This window comes from Enhydra lutris, unplaced genomic scaffold, assembly GCF_002288905.1.
Source record: "Enhydra lutris kenyoni isolate GAN:26980312 unplaced genomic scaffold, ASM228890v2 scaffoldscaffold21, whole genome shotgun sequence".
NCBI lineage: Eukaryota > Metazoa > Chordata > Mammalia > Carnivora > Mustelidae > Enhydra > Enhydra lutris.
The window spans coordinates 29,606-42,026 of record NW_019154105.1 but is presented as its reverse complement, the minus strand read 5'-3'; the positions used below and the strand labels follow the sequence as shown (position 1 = coordinate 42,026).

At 42.9% G+C, this 12,421-nt stretch overlaps 1 protein-coding gene across 1 annotated transcript in view; it reads left to right on the top strand.

Moving 5' to 3' along the window:
- The window catches only part of LOC111149009 (glycerol-3-phosphate acyltransferase 3), a 50,816-nt gene extending 40,165 nt beyond the window's left edge, over positions 1-10,651 (top strand). The window contains exons 8-12 of the mRNA XM_022505885.1: positions 875-930; positions 1,937-2,022; positions 3,665-3,793; positions 4,506-4,585; positions 9,386-10,651. Of these exons, the coding sequence (XP_022361593.1) occupies positions 875-930; positions 1,937-2,022; positions 3,665-3,793; positions 4,506-4,585; positions 9,386-9,482 (448 nt within the window). The 3' untranslated portion in view covers positions 9,483-10,651. The remainder of the gene's footprint in view (positions 1-874; positions 931-1,936; positions 2,023-3,664; positions 3,794-4,505; positions 4,586-9,385) is intronic.
- The last annotated feature ends 1,770 nt before the right edge of the window (positions 10,652-12,421 follow it).

Here is a 12,421-nt window from a genome sequence, read left to right as displayed (position 1 = left end):
CTGTTTTGCTGAGTAAAGAGTTGGCTGATTTCTTGCCAGAAGTCCGTTCTCACTTAAGTCCATCTAGAGACAGACAGAGCTAAAGCTCTTTATGAAACAGAAGGAGGCTTGAGGACTTGGAATAGAGATGAGCTACCAGAAGCTTTTATTGGGAAATAGCTTTTTGTCTGAGGCCTTTAACTGAAGGTCCTATGGTTTATTGCTTCTAGAAACATGAAGGCGTGCCCTACTTTTCAGAGTAAAATGAAAAGTCCTTGTTGAAATCTGTTTAAGGTCAGTGAAACTATTCCCCACTTGGAGAGTATTTAGCATTGAGTGGGACACTGATGGCTCTAAGTCTCTATCTGAGCCTTCCAGCGCCTGGAGAGCAGTTGGAAATCCAGGGCTGGCCCACGGAAGGCAGGACTCAAGGCGGAAGCCCCTTCTCAGCTTTATGGTGTCCGTGTCAGAGGAGAGCTGAGCCTACTGATTTAAGGAGTTTCTGTGTACTTAATGGCCATGAGGCCGACTGGTCCAGCAATCGGTATTCCCATTTTCAGATGACAAACATATAAGTACATGGAAAAGGACACAACCCTCCTGACATGGGGGCCCTGGAGTCCATGTCAGTGATGACCTCAAATCCTTTGTTAGGAGTCGGCAGAAGGCACTGAAGTTGGCTAGCTGCGACATGAGAGCAACTGAAATAGTACAGATGACCTTCGGCTTTTTTGAAAAGGGCCAGTTTGAGTTGATTTCCTTTAATTATGTCTTATTTTCCCCTCCTTCTTGCTGTATAATTGTATTTGTGCTGGTAGAATGTGGGGAAGACCAACGAGGACTGAACCTCTACCTTTATGAAGGTGGTATTTTGACTTGTTGTTTTTCTTCACAGACTGAAAGGACACATTGCTGATAAGAAAAAACTACCCATATTAATCTTTCCTGAAGGTAAGGAAGGGTGGCTGCCGACCAAACCTTAGTTGACAACAACTGGCACGAAAAGCGTGAGAGGACTTGGGTTGTTCTGGATTGGCATTCTTGGTCCAGATCTCTGCCGTCCCCTAGGAATGAGCTGCCCTTCTCTGGGCTGGTAATCCCTTGCTTCCTTTTGACATTCGATGGAAATCATGGTGTTTTGTTCTTGTTTTTGTTTTTGGAAGTCATGGTGCCTTTTTGATCTTAAAACTCATTTCTGTGTAATGAACTTGGACAGGTATTGTTCATAATTTTTCAAAAGTCCTTATTTTTATTTTTTATTTGTAAAAGATTTTATTTATTTATTTGAGAGAGAGAGAGAGAGAGTGAGAGCACAAGTGGGAGGAGAGGGAAAAGCAGACTTCTGGCTGGGCAGGCAGCCTGTTGTGTGGCTTGATTCCAGAACCCTGGGATCATGACCTGAGCCTAACGCAGACGCTTAACTGACTGAGCCACCCAGGGGCCTCAAAGATCCTTATTTTAAAGTATTGAGATTGTCACCTATTATGCTGAAGTTCTATCTCTAGAGCATTTAATAACAAAGTAAAATTTTGTTACGAAACTGTGTAGAGTTGTTGAATTACTTCCTTAAGCAGGGATTGATCTGTTTCACTAAATGATAGTAAACTATGATTTTGCTATGATTTGAATATTTTAGATTATTTTATATCAAAATAATTCCTTTTTAAAATTTGTTTGAGGGATGCCTAGGTGGCTCAGTCAGTTAAGTGTCTGCCTTTGGCTCGGGTCATGAACCCAGGGTTCTGGGATTGAGTTCCACATCGGGCTCCCTGCTCAGTGGGGGAGCCTGCTTCTCCCTCTGCCTCCGCCCCTGCTTGTGTTCTCTCGTTCTCACTGACTCTCTCTCAGATAAAACAAAACAAAACAAAACAAAATAAAATAAAACAAAATAAAATAAAATTTGTTTAAAAAACCCACCTTTAAAAATATTCACCACCTCCTTTCCACTGCTCTGCAGGGACTTGCATCAACAACACTTCAGTCATGATGTTTAAAAAGGGAAGCTTTGAAATTGGAGGAACCATACATCCAGTTGCAATTAAGGTAAAACAGATGCCCCTTCCTGGCCTCCCCCAAAAGGGCAGTGACTCAGTAACTTTATTTTGGTATAACTTCAACCTTAAAATCTGAAAGAATAACAAGCACTTGTATACCGTTCTCCCTGCCCGAGCTTTACTGAAATACATTGACATGTAACATTGTGTAAATTCATAGTATACCATATGTTGGCTTGATACACTTACGTACTGCAAAGTGCTTGCTGCACGAGTTTTAGCGAACCACCAGAGTTTTAGCGAACACCTCAGTCAGATCACATAATTACTATTTCTTTGTTACGGCGAGAACATTTAAGAGCTGTTCTCTTAGCAACTTTCAAGTGTATAATCAAGTGTTTCTAACTATAGTCACCATGCTGTGCATTAGGTCTCCAGAACTCATTTACCTTAGAACAGAAAGTTTGTGCCCTTCAACCAGCATCTCCCCGGCTCCTCCACCTCGTCCGCTCTCCTCCTGGGCCCCGGGGAACCACCGTCCTAGTCTCTGTTTCTGTCAGCTTAGCTCTTTCAGACTCTGCTTATAAATGATACTACGGAGAACTTACCTTTCTCTGAGTTACATGATTAGCATGGTGCTTTCAAGGTCCATCTATTGTCACGAATGTCAGCATTTCCTTCTTTCTCAAGGCTCAGTAGCGTTCCATTGTGTGTATACTACATCTCCCTTCCCGGTTCATCTGTTGGCAGACATGTAGGCTGTTTCCAGATCTTGGTTCTTATGAATACTATGCTGCAATGACTGTGGGGGTACAGATATCTCTTCAAGATCTTGTTTTCATTTCCACTGGCTATATACCCCAAAGCAGGATTGCTGGATCATGTGGTAGTTCCATTTTTGATTTTTTGAGGACTCACACTGTTTTCTCTAGTGACTGTACTGATTTACATCCCCCCCCACCATTCCCTTTTCTCTATATCTATCTTTTCTTTTTTCAAATCTGTTTTACATAATTGCATTCTGTGTTAGATGTAATTTGAAGAAAATGATTTATAATTTTCTGCTAAGCCAGAATGTTTAGAAACCACAACTTTAAACTTTCTCAGTTTGTAAACCGAGTCTCAGAGATGTCATATAATCTGCCTCCAAGTCACACAGTTGGTTGGCGGAAAAATTGTGATGTCATTATATTAGAACTATTTAGCCAACCAGCGAATTCTAAAGACCTCTTGTGTATAAGGTCTTCCTCAAGGCCTTTGTGTACTCGTTACTCAGATTCACCAACTGTTTACATTTTGCCCTCTTTGCTGGATATTTCTCTATCTATGGATATGTGTACAGACAGGTCCCAGGGGATAGGGTGCCTGGCTTCATATTGAGTAATGAAGACACAGTGAGTAATAAGCAAAACAGTTATGGTGCCTACTTTTGCCCACCTTCAGTTAAGTGGGGAGACAGATCTTTTGGACTCGGGGGGATAACCCTCTTGTTGCAGCACTCTGGGGTTCGGGTCAGAGGAGTTAGCTGGCCTGGTTTACTTCTTCAATCCCTTCTGTCAAACAAAGTAGCTTCTCTTTCTCTGGGGGTCTGATAGAGATGTTTGGCTTGTCATCTTGGAACCACTGATACGGATAAGAGAGGCCACCACTTCGTTCATAACTGGGATGTATTTTCTTTTCTTTTTTCTCAGTATAATCCTCAGTTTGGGGATGCATTTTGGAACAGTAGTAAGTACAACATGGTGAGCTACCTGCTTCGAATGATGACCAGCTGGGCCATCGTCTGTGACGTGTGGTACATGCCCCCCATGACCAGAGAGGTATCTATCTATAGGTAGCAACTGGTCTTTGGTGCTTTATCCAGTCAGATCATGGCAAGAAAACTTACGTAAAATCCTGGGTGCCTCCCTTACCCCATTAGCTAGAGATGGACTTCCTTTCTGCTTTCTCAGCAAATGGGTCATTTAAAGAAAAAAAAATGTATTCAGATTTCTTCAAATCAGGCTATTTTGTATTCAGAGAGTCTTTTCCATAATTGTTTTTATAGTTGCTGTTGGTTTAGTGAACCTACAGATATTACGGGATGTTGTATGTTGGAGAAGACTAATAAAGGGTATAATAAATATATGTATGTGAGAGATACAAATTAAACAATACAGTACTTCATTTTCTTGATAGAACAAATGATATTTGCTATGATTGAGAGCAGTGCTGAGCTAAAATGTGAATCTTACTTTTTAAAAAAGAGACAGAAAGAGCGCAAGGACATGCGCGTGTCGGGGAGAGGGGAAGAGGGAGAGAGATTCTCTTAAGCAAGTGTCATGCCCAGTGTGGAGCCTGATGTGGGACTCGATCTCACCACCCTGAGATCACGACCTGAGCTGAAAGCAAGAGTCAGACGCTGAACCAACTGGGACACCAGGCGCCCCTGAATCTTACATTTTAAAACAAATCTGAAGACTATGATATGTTTATTCAAGAATTATTTGAAACTCTATTCCCACCATGTGCTGGTAACTGTCTTTTCCCCAGGAAGGAGAAGACGCCGTCCAGTTTGCTAACAGGGTTAAGTCCGCCATTGCTGTGCAAGGAGGGTTGACTGAGCTTCCCTGGTAAGACATTTTCAGAAGTACTATCATTTTCTTTTTATTAAAAATCACTTTCAATAATGTCATTGATTGTACTGGTTAGCCAGAGGCTTAGCTGAAAGTGACAGTGGTTTACGTAAAAGGGCGATGGCTTGGAAGGGCGATGGCTTGGAGAAGGTAGAGGTTTGCCCCTCTTGCTTAAACAAGGGCAGTGTAGGCTGGTGTAACAGGTCCTTCCGTGTTCTCCCGCCCTCTGTGTGCCTCCGCCACAGGGGCCTGGACGCCTGCTCCAGCGCTACTCCACGTGGAGAAAATGGCCTGCAGGAAGGAATGAAAGTAGGGGCCAAGCCGTCTCTTTAAGAGCCCGGGATGGGTGCTGGGCGTGTCACTTCCACCTCTTGGCTCGACCTCAAGTTATGTGATAAGAAGGCTGGCGAATGCCATCTTTGTTCCGGAAGGCCCTACGTCTAGCTAAAACAGAGGGTTATTTTGCTGAAGAAGAAAGTGAGAATGGATTTGGGGGTGGGGAATGGGCCCTGGGAGCAAGGGGCCCTGTATGGGCTTGTTCATACTTAACGCTCTCTGTGACTCTGTTGAAGAAAACTTAAAGACTTGAAAGGAAATAAGTGAAATATTTTAGTTATGGGAACTTTGGATTTAATTTTTTGTTTGAGGAAAGCTGTGTGTAGGTGAGTGTGTTAGTCAGCTTGGGCTGCCGTAACAAACTACCACAGCCCCAGCAGCTTAAACAACAGAAATGTATTTTCGCACAGTTCTGAAGGCTAGTAGCCTGAGATCAGGGTGCCAGCAAGGTCGATTTCTGGTCAGGGCTCTCTCTCCCTTTTGGCTGGCAAATGGCCACCTTCTTGCCTTTGTGTGAATTTGGGGAGAGAGGGGGAGAGAAGACAGCAGGCTCACAGGTGTCTCTTCTTATAGGGGCACTAGTCCTACCTTGAAGATTAGTGACTGCTCTTAAGGCCTCCTCTAAACCCAATTACTTCCCAAGGGTTCCGTCTCCAAATACCATCATACTGGGGGTTAGGTCTTCACTATGTGAATTTGGGGAAGTGCATATACTTTTAGTCTGTATTAGTGAGGGGTAACTCTACCTACATTATAATGGGAGATGAATCATACTTTCAGATCCTGTAAGTTTATTAAGTCCCCCTGTTTATCTTTTTTTGGTGTTTTCAAAACACTTCACATGAAGAGTTCACTGGAGGCACTTAGAGTCACATTCTCGGAGCAGGATTTGGCTGAGTCAGGATGTCAGCCTGTTCAACCACGAACTCCTGAACCTGCAGAGGGACCCAGGACTGCTCAGAAATTAAACTTCTGGAATAAGAACTAATAAGGACTAGCTGGATTTTTTTTTTTAAGATTTTATTTATTTATTTGTCAGAAAGAGAGAAAGATTTCGAACACAAGCAGGGGAAGGGGCAGAGGGGGAAGCAGGCTTCCCGCTGAGCAGGGAGCCCAGTGTGGGGCTCGATCCCAGGATGCTGGATCATGACCTGAGTCGAAGGCAGACGCTTCACTGACTGAGCCACCCAGGCGTCCTGCTAGCTGGATTCTTATACTTCTTTATGCAAGGCTGGGGGATGTCTCCAGAATATTTTATCCATTCATATACCTTTTTTTTTTTAAGATTTTGTTTATTAATTTGTCAGAGAGAGAAAGCGCACAAGCAGTGGGAGAGGAAAGCAGAGGCAGAGGGAGAAGCAGGCTCCCCGCTGAGCAAGGAGCACAATGTGGGACTGGACCCCAGGACCCTGGGATCATGACCCCAGCCGAAGGCAGACACTTAAATGACTGAGCCACCCAGGTGCCCTCCATTCATGCATCTTGAGTACAACCCATTTCACCCAGGAAACTTGCTTCTGGCATCCATGATGCTAATTAGGAAGCCACTAATTTCTGTAGTGAAAACCCATTTCTAAAATTCCTTGTGTGAATTAACAAGGTTTAGGAAGTTGATAGAAAACAAAGACAGCTGAACCTTAGAGCGGCACTGTGCAGGGTGGTCTAATTCCATGCCTGGTGGACCCCCCGGGGTGGGAGTTCTTGACTTAATGGACACCTGGCTGGCCCTGAGGTCAGGATGAGGGTCAAGAGAGGTTGAAACTAACATTTGTATCACACTACCTAAGCCGAAATATGGGAAACTAAATTACGGATACCACAGCACCCTGAAATGACAAGCTTACGCAGGTCCTCACTTATAAATGCCCTCGGGAGCCAAGTTCACTCTGCATCTGGCTTCCTCTTTCCTGCTCATTGTTTTCATTTCCTTACTCTGCTTTTTCTCACCTGACTTCTCAGCCCTGCTTCTACCCTGAAGCCATATGAAAATCTTGGAGCTTTGGAACAGTAGCCTCAGACACCAAAGAGAGGAAGAAATCCTTGAAAGATAGTAGCCTAGCGAAGCCAGCCACAGGACAGATCTCATTCGGATTGGCTTAAACAGAATCTGTCAGAAAGCGTCCTTAGAGGGTGCCTGGGTGGCTCAGTGGGTTAAGCATTTGCCTTCGGTTCAGGTTATGATCTCAGGGTCTTGGGATGAGCCCCATGTCAGGCTTCCTGCTCAGCGGGGAGTCTGTTTCTCCCTTTCCCTCTGCCCACCACCCCTCATCCCCATTTGTGCGCTCTCTCCCTCAAATAAATAAGTATAATCCTTAAAAAAAAATCCTTAAAAAAATGACCCTCAGAATTTTTCAATTCCCTTTTATTGGGCCGTATGCAATTTTGTTATAAATGATTACTTTTAATTACCTAGCTTCTTCTTTAAAAAAACAAAAAAGGGGCGCCTGGGTGGCTCAGTGGGTTAAGCCGCTGCCTTCGGCTCAGGTCATGATCTCAGGATCCTGGGATCGAGTCCCGCATCGGGCTCTCTGCTCGGCAGAGAGCCTGCTTCTCTCTCTCTCTCTCTCTCTCTCTCTGCCTGCTTCTCTGCCTACTTGTGATCTCTCTCTGTCAAATAAATAAATAAAATCTTTAAAAAAAAAAAACAAAAAAAAACAAAAAAGACTCACTGACTTTTTAGGTGTATGTGTCATTCACACACTGGGTATGAATTTTTTTTTCTAGATTAAATGGGAACTCGACTGTATCATCTTAAACAGCCTTATATATATGGCTGCTGGTCTCCTTAGGAACTCAAATCTGCTGCCATTGCAAAGGGGAATTGGGCAAAACTTTAAAGTCTCTAGAAGGGTTACGGCACAGTTGGGGTGCTCAGAGCAGTGTGTTTTCTCCGTGCTTAGGAGAGTTGCCTCAAAATAATGTCAGGATGCTTGGGGCAAATGTTGCTTTTTGGTCAGTTTTGGCCTGGACCTTAGGAAAGAAAGAATGGCCTTTCTTCTGCCTCTCCCTCTTCCACTTAGTTCTTACTATTCAGAATTCACATAAATGCAGTGAATAGTTAGAGGTAGCTCTTTTGGATAAAAGAGGCTTTGGGGGATAATTCTGGGGAGCTAACAACAATTTATAACCTTGTTTCAAGGAAATTTCCTCCAGCTGAGCCCCTGGAAGATGTGTGGAGCTCAGTCTATTCCAAGTCGAGGACTTGTTGTGGGCTGTGTCCTGGATTTGAGTCTGGATTTGGTTCAGGCAGGCGTTTGTTTGTCGGTCAAGTTCTGTCTTCATGGCATTGAGTTCATGGGCTAACCTGTGATGCGTTCGTCATCATCAGAGAGCACTTGGTAAACATTCGTGCTTGGCTGGGTTAAAATTAAACAGGCACCATATGAAGTAAGCACATTCACTGTTCATGCGCCCCAGGAGTTCAAAATCAAAGACATTAGATTAGGAGAGAAATTGTGGCCCCTTAAAATCCGGTCTCCTCCCAGAGCTTCCACTTTGTTGTTTCTTTGTGTGGTCCGAAGAAGAAAAGGTATGCAGAGTCCTTATAACCCAGGCAGCGCTGTTTTTACCACTCTGGACAGAGCTCAAAGGTTCACAGGCTCTGCATTAAGGAATGCTGCTTACATGGGCACTAACCACTGCTTCAGTGCAATTTGTGATTTTGTTGTTTGTTTTTATTCGGAGTCTGTTTTGGAATATGGAAGATTATAAGTACTTGAAATATGTAGTGCTTTGAATGAAAATACAACTTGGTAGACATAGGATTAGATATGAATAGTGATTAACCCATCTATATTTAAGTGATTTACCCATATATGTACAGTCCCCTCACCATTACTTGTGTGTATATTTTAAGTGTTCCAGGTGATTTTCTAGTTGACATAAGACATAAGTTGATTAGATGAAAGAAAACCATACTTTGCTTTCCTTGGGGGAAAGGAGAGGTAAACAATCCTAGTTTTAATATAAAGTCCAAATATGAGTATAGCAACCCCAAATTCTAAAAAGAAAGTGAGGGGAGATATTGTTCTGTATTTTGTTTATTTCTTTAACTTATGTTTTTGAGAGAGAGAGAGGCTGGGGGTGGAGGCAGAGGGAGAGACTCAAGGAGGCTCCGTGCCTGGTGCAGAGCCCGATGCGGGGTTTGATCTCTTGACTCTGAGGTCATGATTTGAGCCAAAATCAAGAGTCGGTCACTTAACTGACTGGGTCACCCAGGCACCCCTGACTTTTTTATTCTATATGCTAGTCAAGCATCAGAGGGATTGCTCCTTCCCCAAAGTACTACGCTGTGGTGTGTGGTAGAGCAGAGACTGAAACCTGGGTCTTTCTGCTTTCAAAGCCTGCGTTCTTTGGCCCATTGCCATTTAAGTGTCATGGCACAACTGGGTATTAGCTGCTCATGCTTTTTAACTCACTGTTGGGTCTGTATCTTTTATTTATTTGCCTTTTTAATTACAGGGATGGAGGGCTGAAGAGAGCAAAGGTGAAGGACACCTTCAAGGAGGAGCAGCAGAAGAATTACAGCAAGATGCTTGTGGGCAACGGGTCTCTCTGAATCGGACTCAGTGCTACCCTGGTCATCAAGTTTGGCTTCCCAGAACCAGCCCCTAGAAGTGGAATGTTTTGGGTTTTTTTGGCGAGGGAGTGGAGTATTGTTTTGTTTTACTGTTTTTGTTTATTTGCTGTTGTTAATCTTTTCTACAGGATGGATTGTCTCTACCTCTTTATGCCAGAAGCAGAACCCAACGGTGGGGGGAGGGGTGTTTTGGCTTTTGTTGTTGCTATAGCAGTAGCTTCATGAATTGTAAGGTAGTTTACTGAGTTTAAACAGATCCTGCCTTTTGTAAAATGATGATGTCATCGTTAATCAAAGGAAATACTTATGCAGGGAAAAAGTGCTTCTCAAACACTTTTAGAACTCACTGTGTTTCTCAAAAAAAAAATCCCCCATGCTCTCTTCGTGATTAATTTTCTCACTCCTTCTCCCCTCACCTCCCCCTTCATTCCCTTGAACAGCGGGATCACGCATCAGTTCAAGGTCCCCTCCATGGTTACCTTCTACTGCAAGGTCGAAAAGAAAAATGGGCGATGTTCTTTAGGAGAAGGGACAGATTTGTGGCCACTTGATCTGAAAGTTGAAAGCAAATGTAAATATTTTTTTTTACTAGTGTGTTAGAGGCGAACTTCAATTTGGTCAGCTGTACCAAAGAAAAGCGTGTGCAGGTTACTGTGTGTGTGCATTTATAGGTAGGTGAATTTTGAATAAATCCTTTTAGCTGGCAACTGCTGATAGAGTTTTAAGTTTTCCTTGTTTGTACACTAAAGATCTATATCTAGTGCCTCTCCTATCTCCTGATTTGATGTTGTACTGAAACATATTTTCAAACAGGAGGAGCCCTTTACAACAACACGTCAGGTTGTCTTCAGCGGGGGTCTGAGTGAGCCAGGTGTGTGCTGCCCCTCACCCCCCCACCGCTTTGAGGTTTCTTTCAGAATGTTCCCAGTTTCTTAAACAGAAAAATAAGTGGAAAAATTACCTTTTGGAAACTGAGCCTTAAATTTTTTAAAGGGGAAATAAGTGTTTCCCGACTCACACAGCATAAGCAATGTTCGATGGCAATGTAATGCCGTGTTAAACTCAGAGAGTATTGTCTCTCTTCTGGTAACCATGTACAAAATGTGAAACTGTCTTACAGTGAATATAAATAAATTCTATATTTCTAAGTGTGTGTCCATTGTTTTCCCTCTCCTCTACCCTCTTCTGGTTTGGGGTAAGTTAATTTTTTTTCTTCTTATAAACAAGGATTGTTTGTTTTCCATATTAATGACATAGCTATATTTTATTGGATTGGAACGGCTGGGAAATGAGAATGTGAGCAGCTAGTTTTGGTTTGTTTTTTTCTTTTTTTTGTAGCCTAGTTATCTGGACTTTGACCCTGTGAACTCTGCCTTGAGTAAGCCATAGACTTCACTTAATTTGTAGGTGAACTCGGGCAACTCTCTTCTAATTGACTCTAGGTATGTCCAGCACAGCCCTATCAATCATACTCCCATCGAACCAGATGGGTTTGATGCCAAAGGAACTTTTGTAACCAGGTTTCCCCAGCGATCAGCTACTCTTCTGTTCTTACATGCTCCCCCCATCCTTTTTTACTGTGTTCTTACCCTTTGATTCTTAACTTTGATCTTTCTTTTTCTTTTTTAAAATTTTGATTTTAAGTAATTTCTACACCCAATGGGGGCCTGAACCCATCACCCTAAGATCAGGAGTTGCATGCTTCTCTGATTGAGGCAGGTAGGTGCCTGATTCTTCTCTTTGATCTTGACTGAAAATCAGCAGATTCATTTATGTATGTTGGGGTGACTCTTTGTCTTTTTTTTCCCCTCAGAGAGTTCCTTTTTCCCTTTTACTTTTCATATTCAATATAACTTGAGTTAATGCAGCCACTTTATTAATTAGCCCACTTTTTGGAAAAGCAGATAGGACAACTAACGACTGTTTTGTTTGGACACCAATAAGTGGTATATTTCCAAGAGCACTGTTAGAGCAGTAATGGATCACAAAGTCATTAGAAAATCTAATGCTATCTCAGTAAAAACTTTTATGTGTCTTTGACTCACACCACTAATTTTCAGGTTGTTTGGGGAATTGCCATACTGCCACAAACATGTTTGTGGTGAGCACATGTTGCTCAGACTTAGCATATGCTCCCTAGAAATCCTGTGTTTGCATTTGCCTTCCCTAATATTATATTATACCTACTTTAGAAATCCTTTACCCAGAGTTTCGTCTTCAAAACTTCTGAGTCGTCTGTAATTATAACGGGATATCAAGGGTAGGGAGAATTTGGTAGAAAATTCCCATGAGATAAGACCTTTCATCTAACCTGTGCATAGATTCATTCATTGAGCCTCAAGTTTGCCTTTTTAAATTCCAGATCTGTCCTGGTCTTATTTACAGACACAGTGTTCTAGGAACACTTTCTAGGATAGAAATATCCTGGCATATCTTAGGATTGGATGAGCACCCATGGTAGGAGACAGTGAACATACTGGGAGCATGGGAAATAGTCCTGGATCATAGTCTGGAGCAAAGAGCAGTCCTGAGGGAAGTTTCCTGGATAAGCAGACTTTCCAAGGCACATTCAGCTTTGTGGTGGTGGCTTGCTGGCATCCCTTTTGTGCATATGCTGCACTTGGGGCATTCTGTTGGTAACTCGAGGGTTCTTCATTTCTTGTGGCTACAGATAATGTTCTGAGGTGATGAGGATGGCCTTTCGGCCAGAGTTGCCTCAGTCTTGCTCTCTGAGATGAGGCTTTCCGCCAGGCCTGAGGAGGATGTGATGGGAGGTGGGGCGAAGCTGGCATTTGGGATTGGCACTGAAAACTAGGGGTCCTGGTAAGGATCTTGACAGAAACTGTGGGCTTGCATTTGTTTGTTTAGCACTGGTTTCTAGTGGATCGATGCTGGTAGTATTCGATGTTATTTTTTGG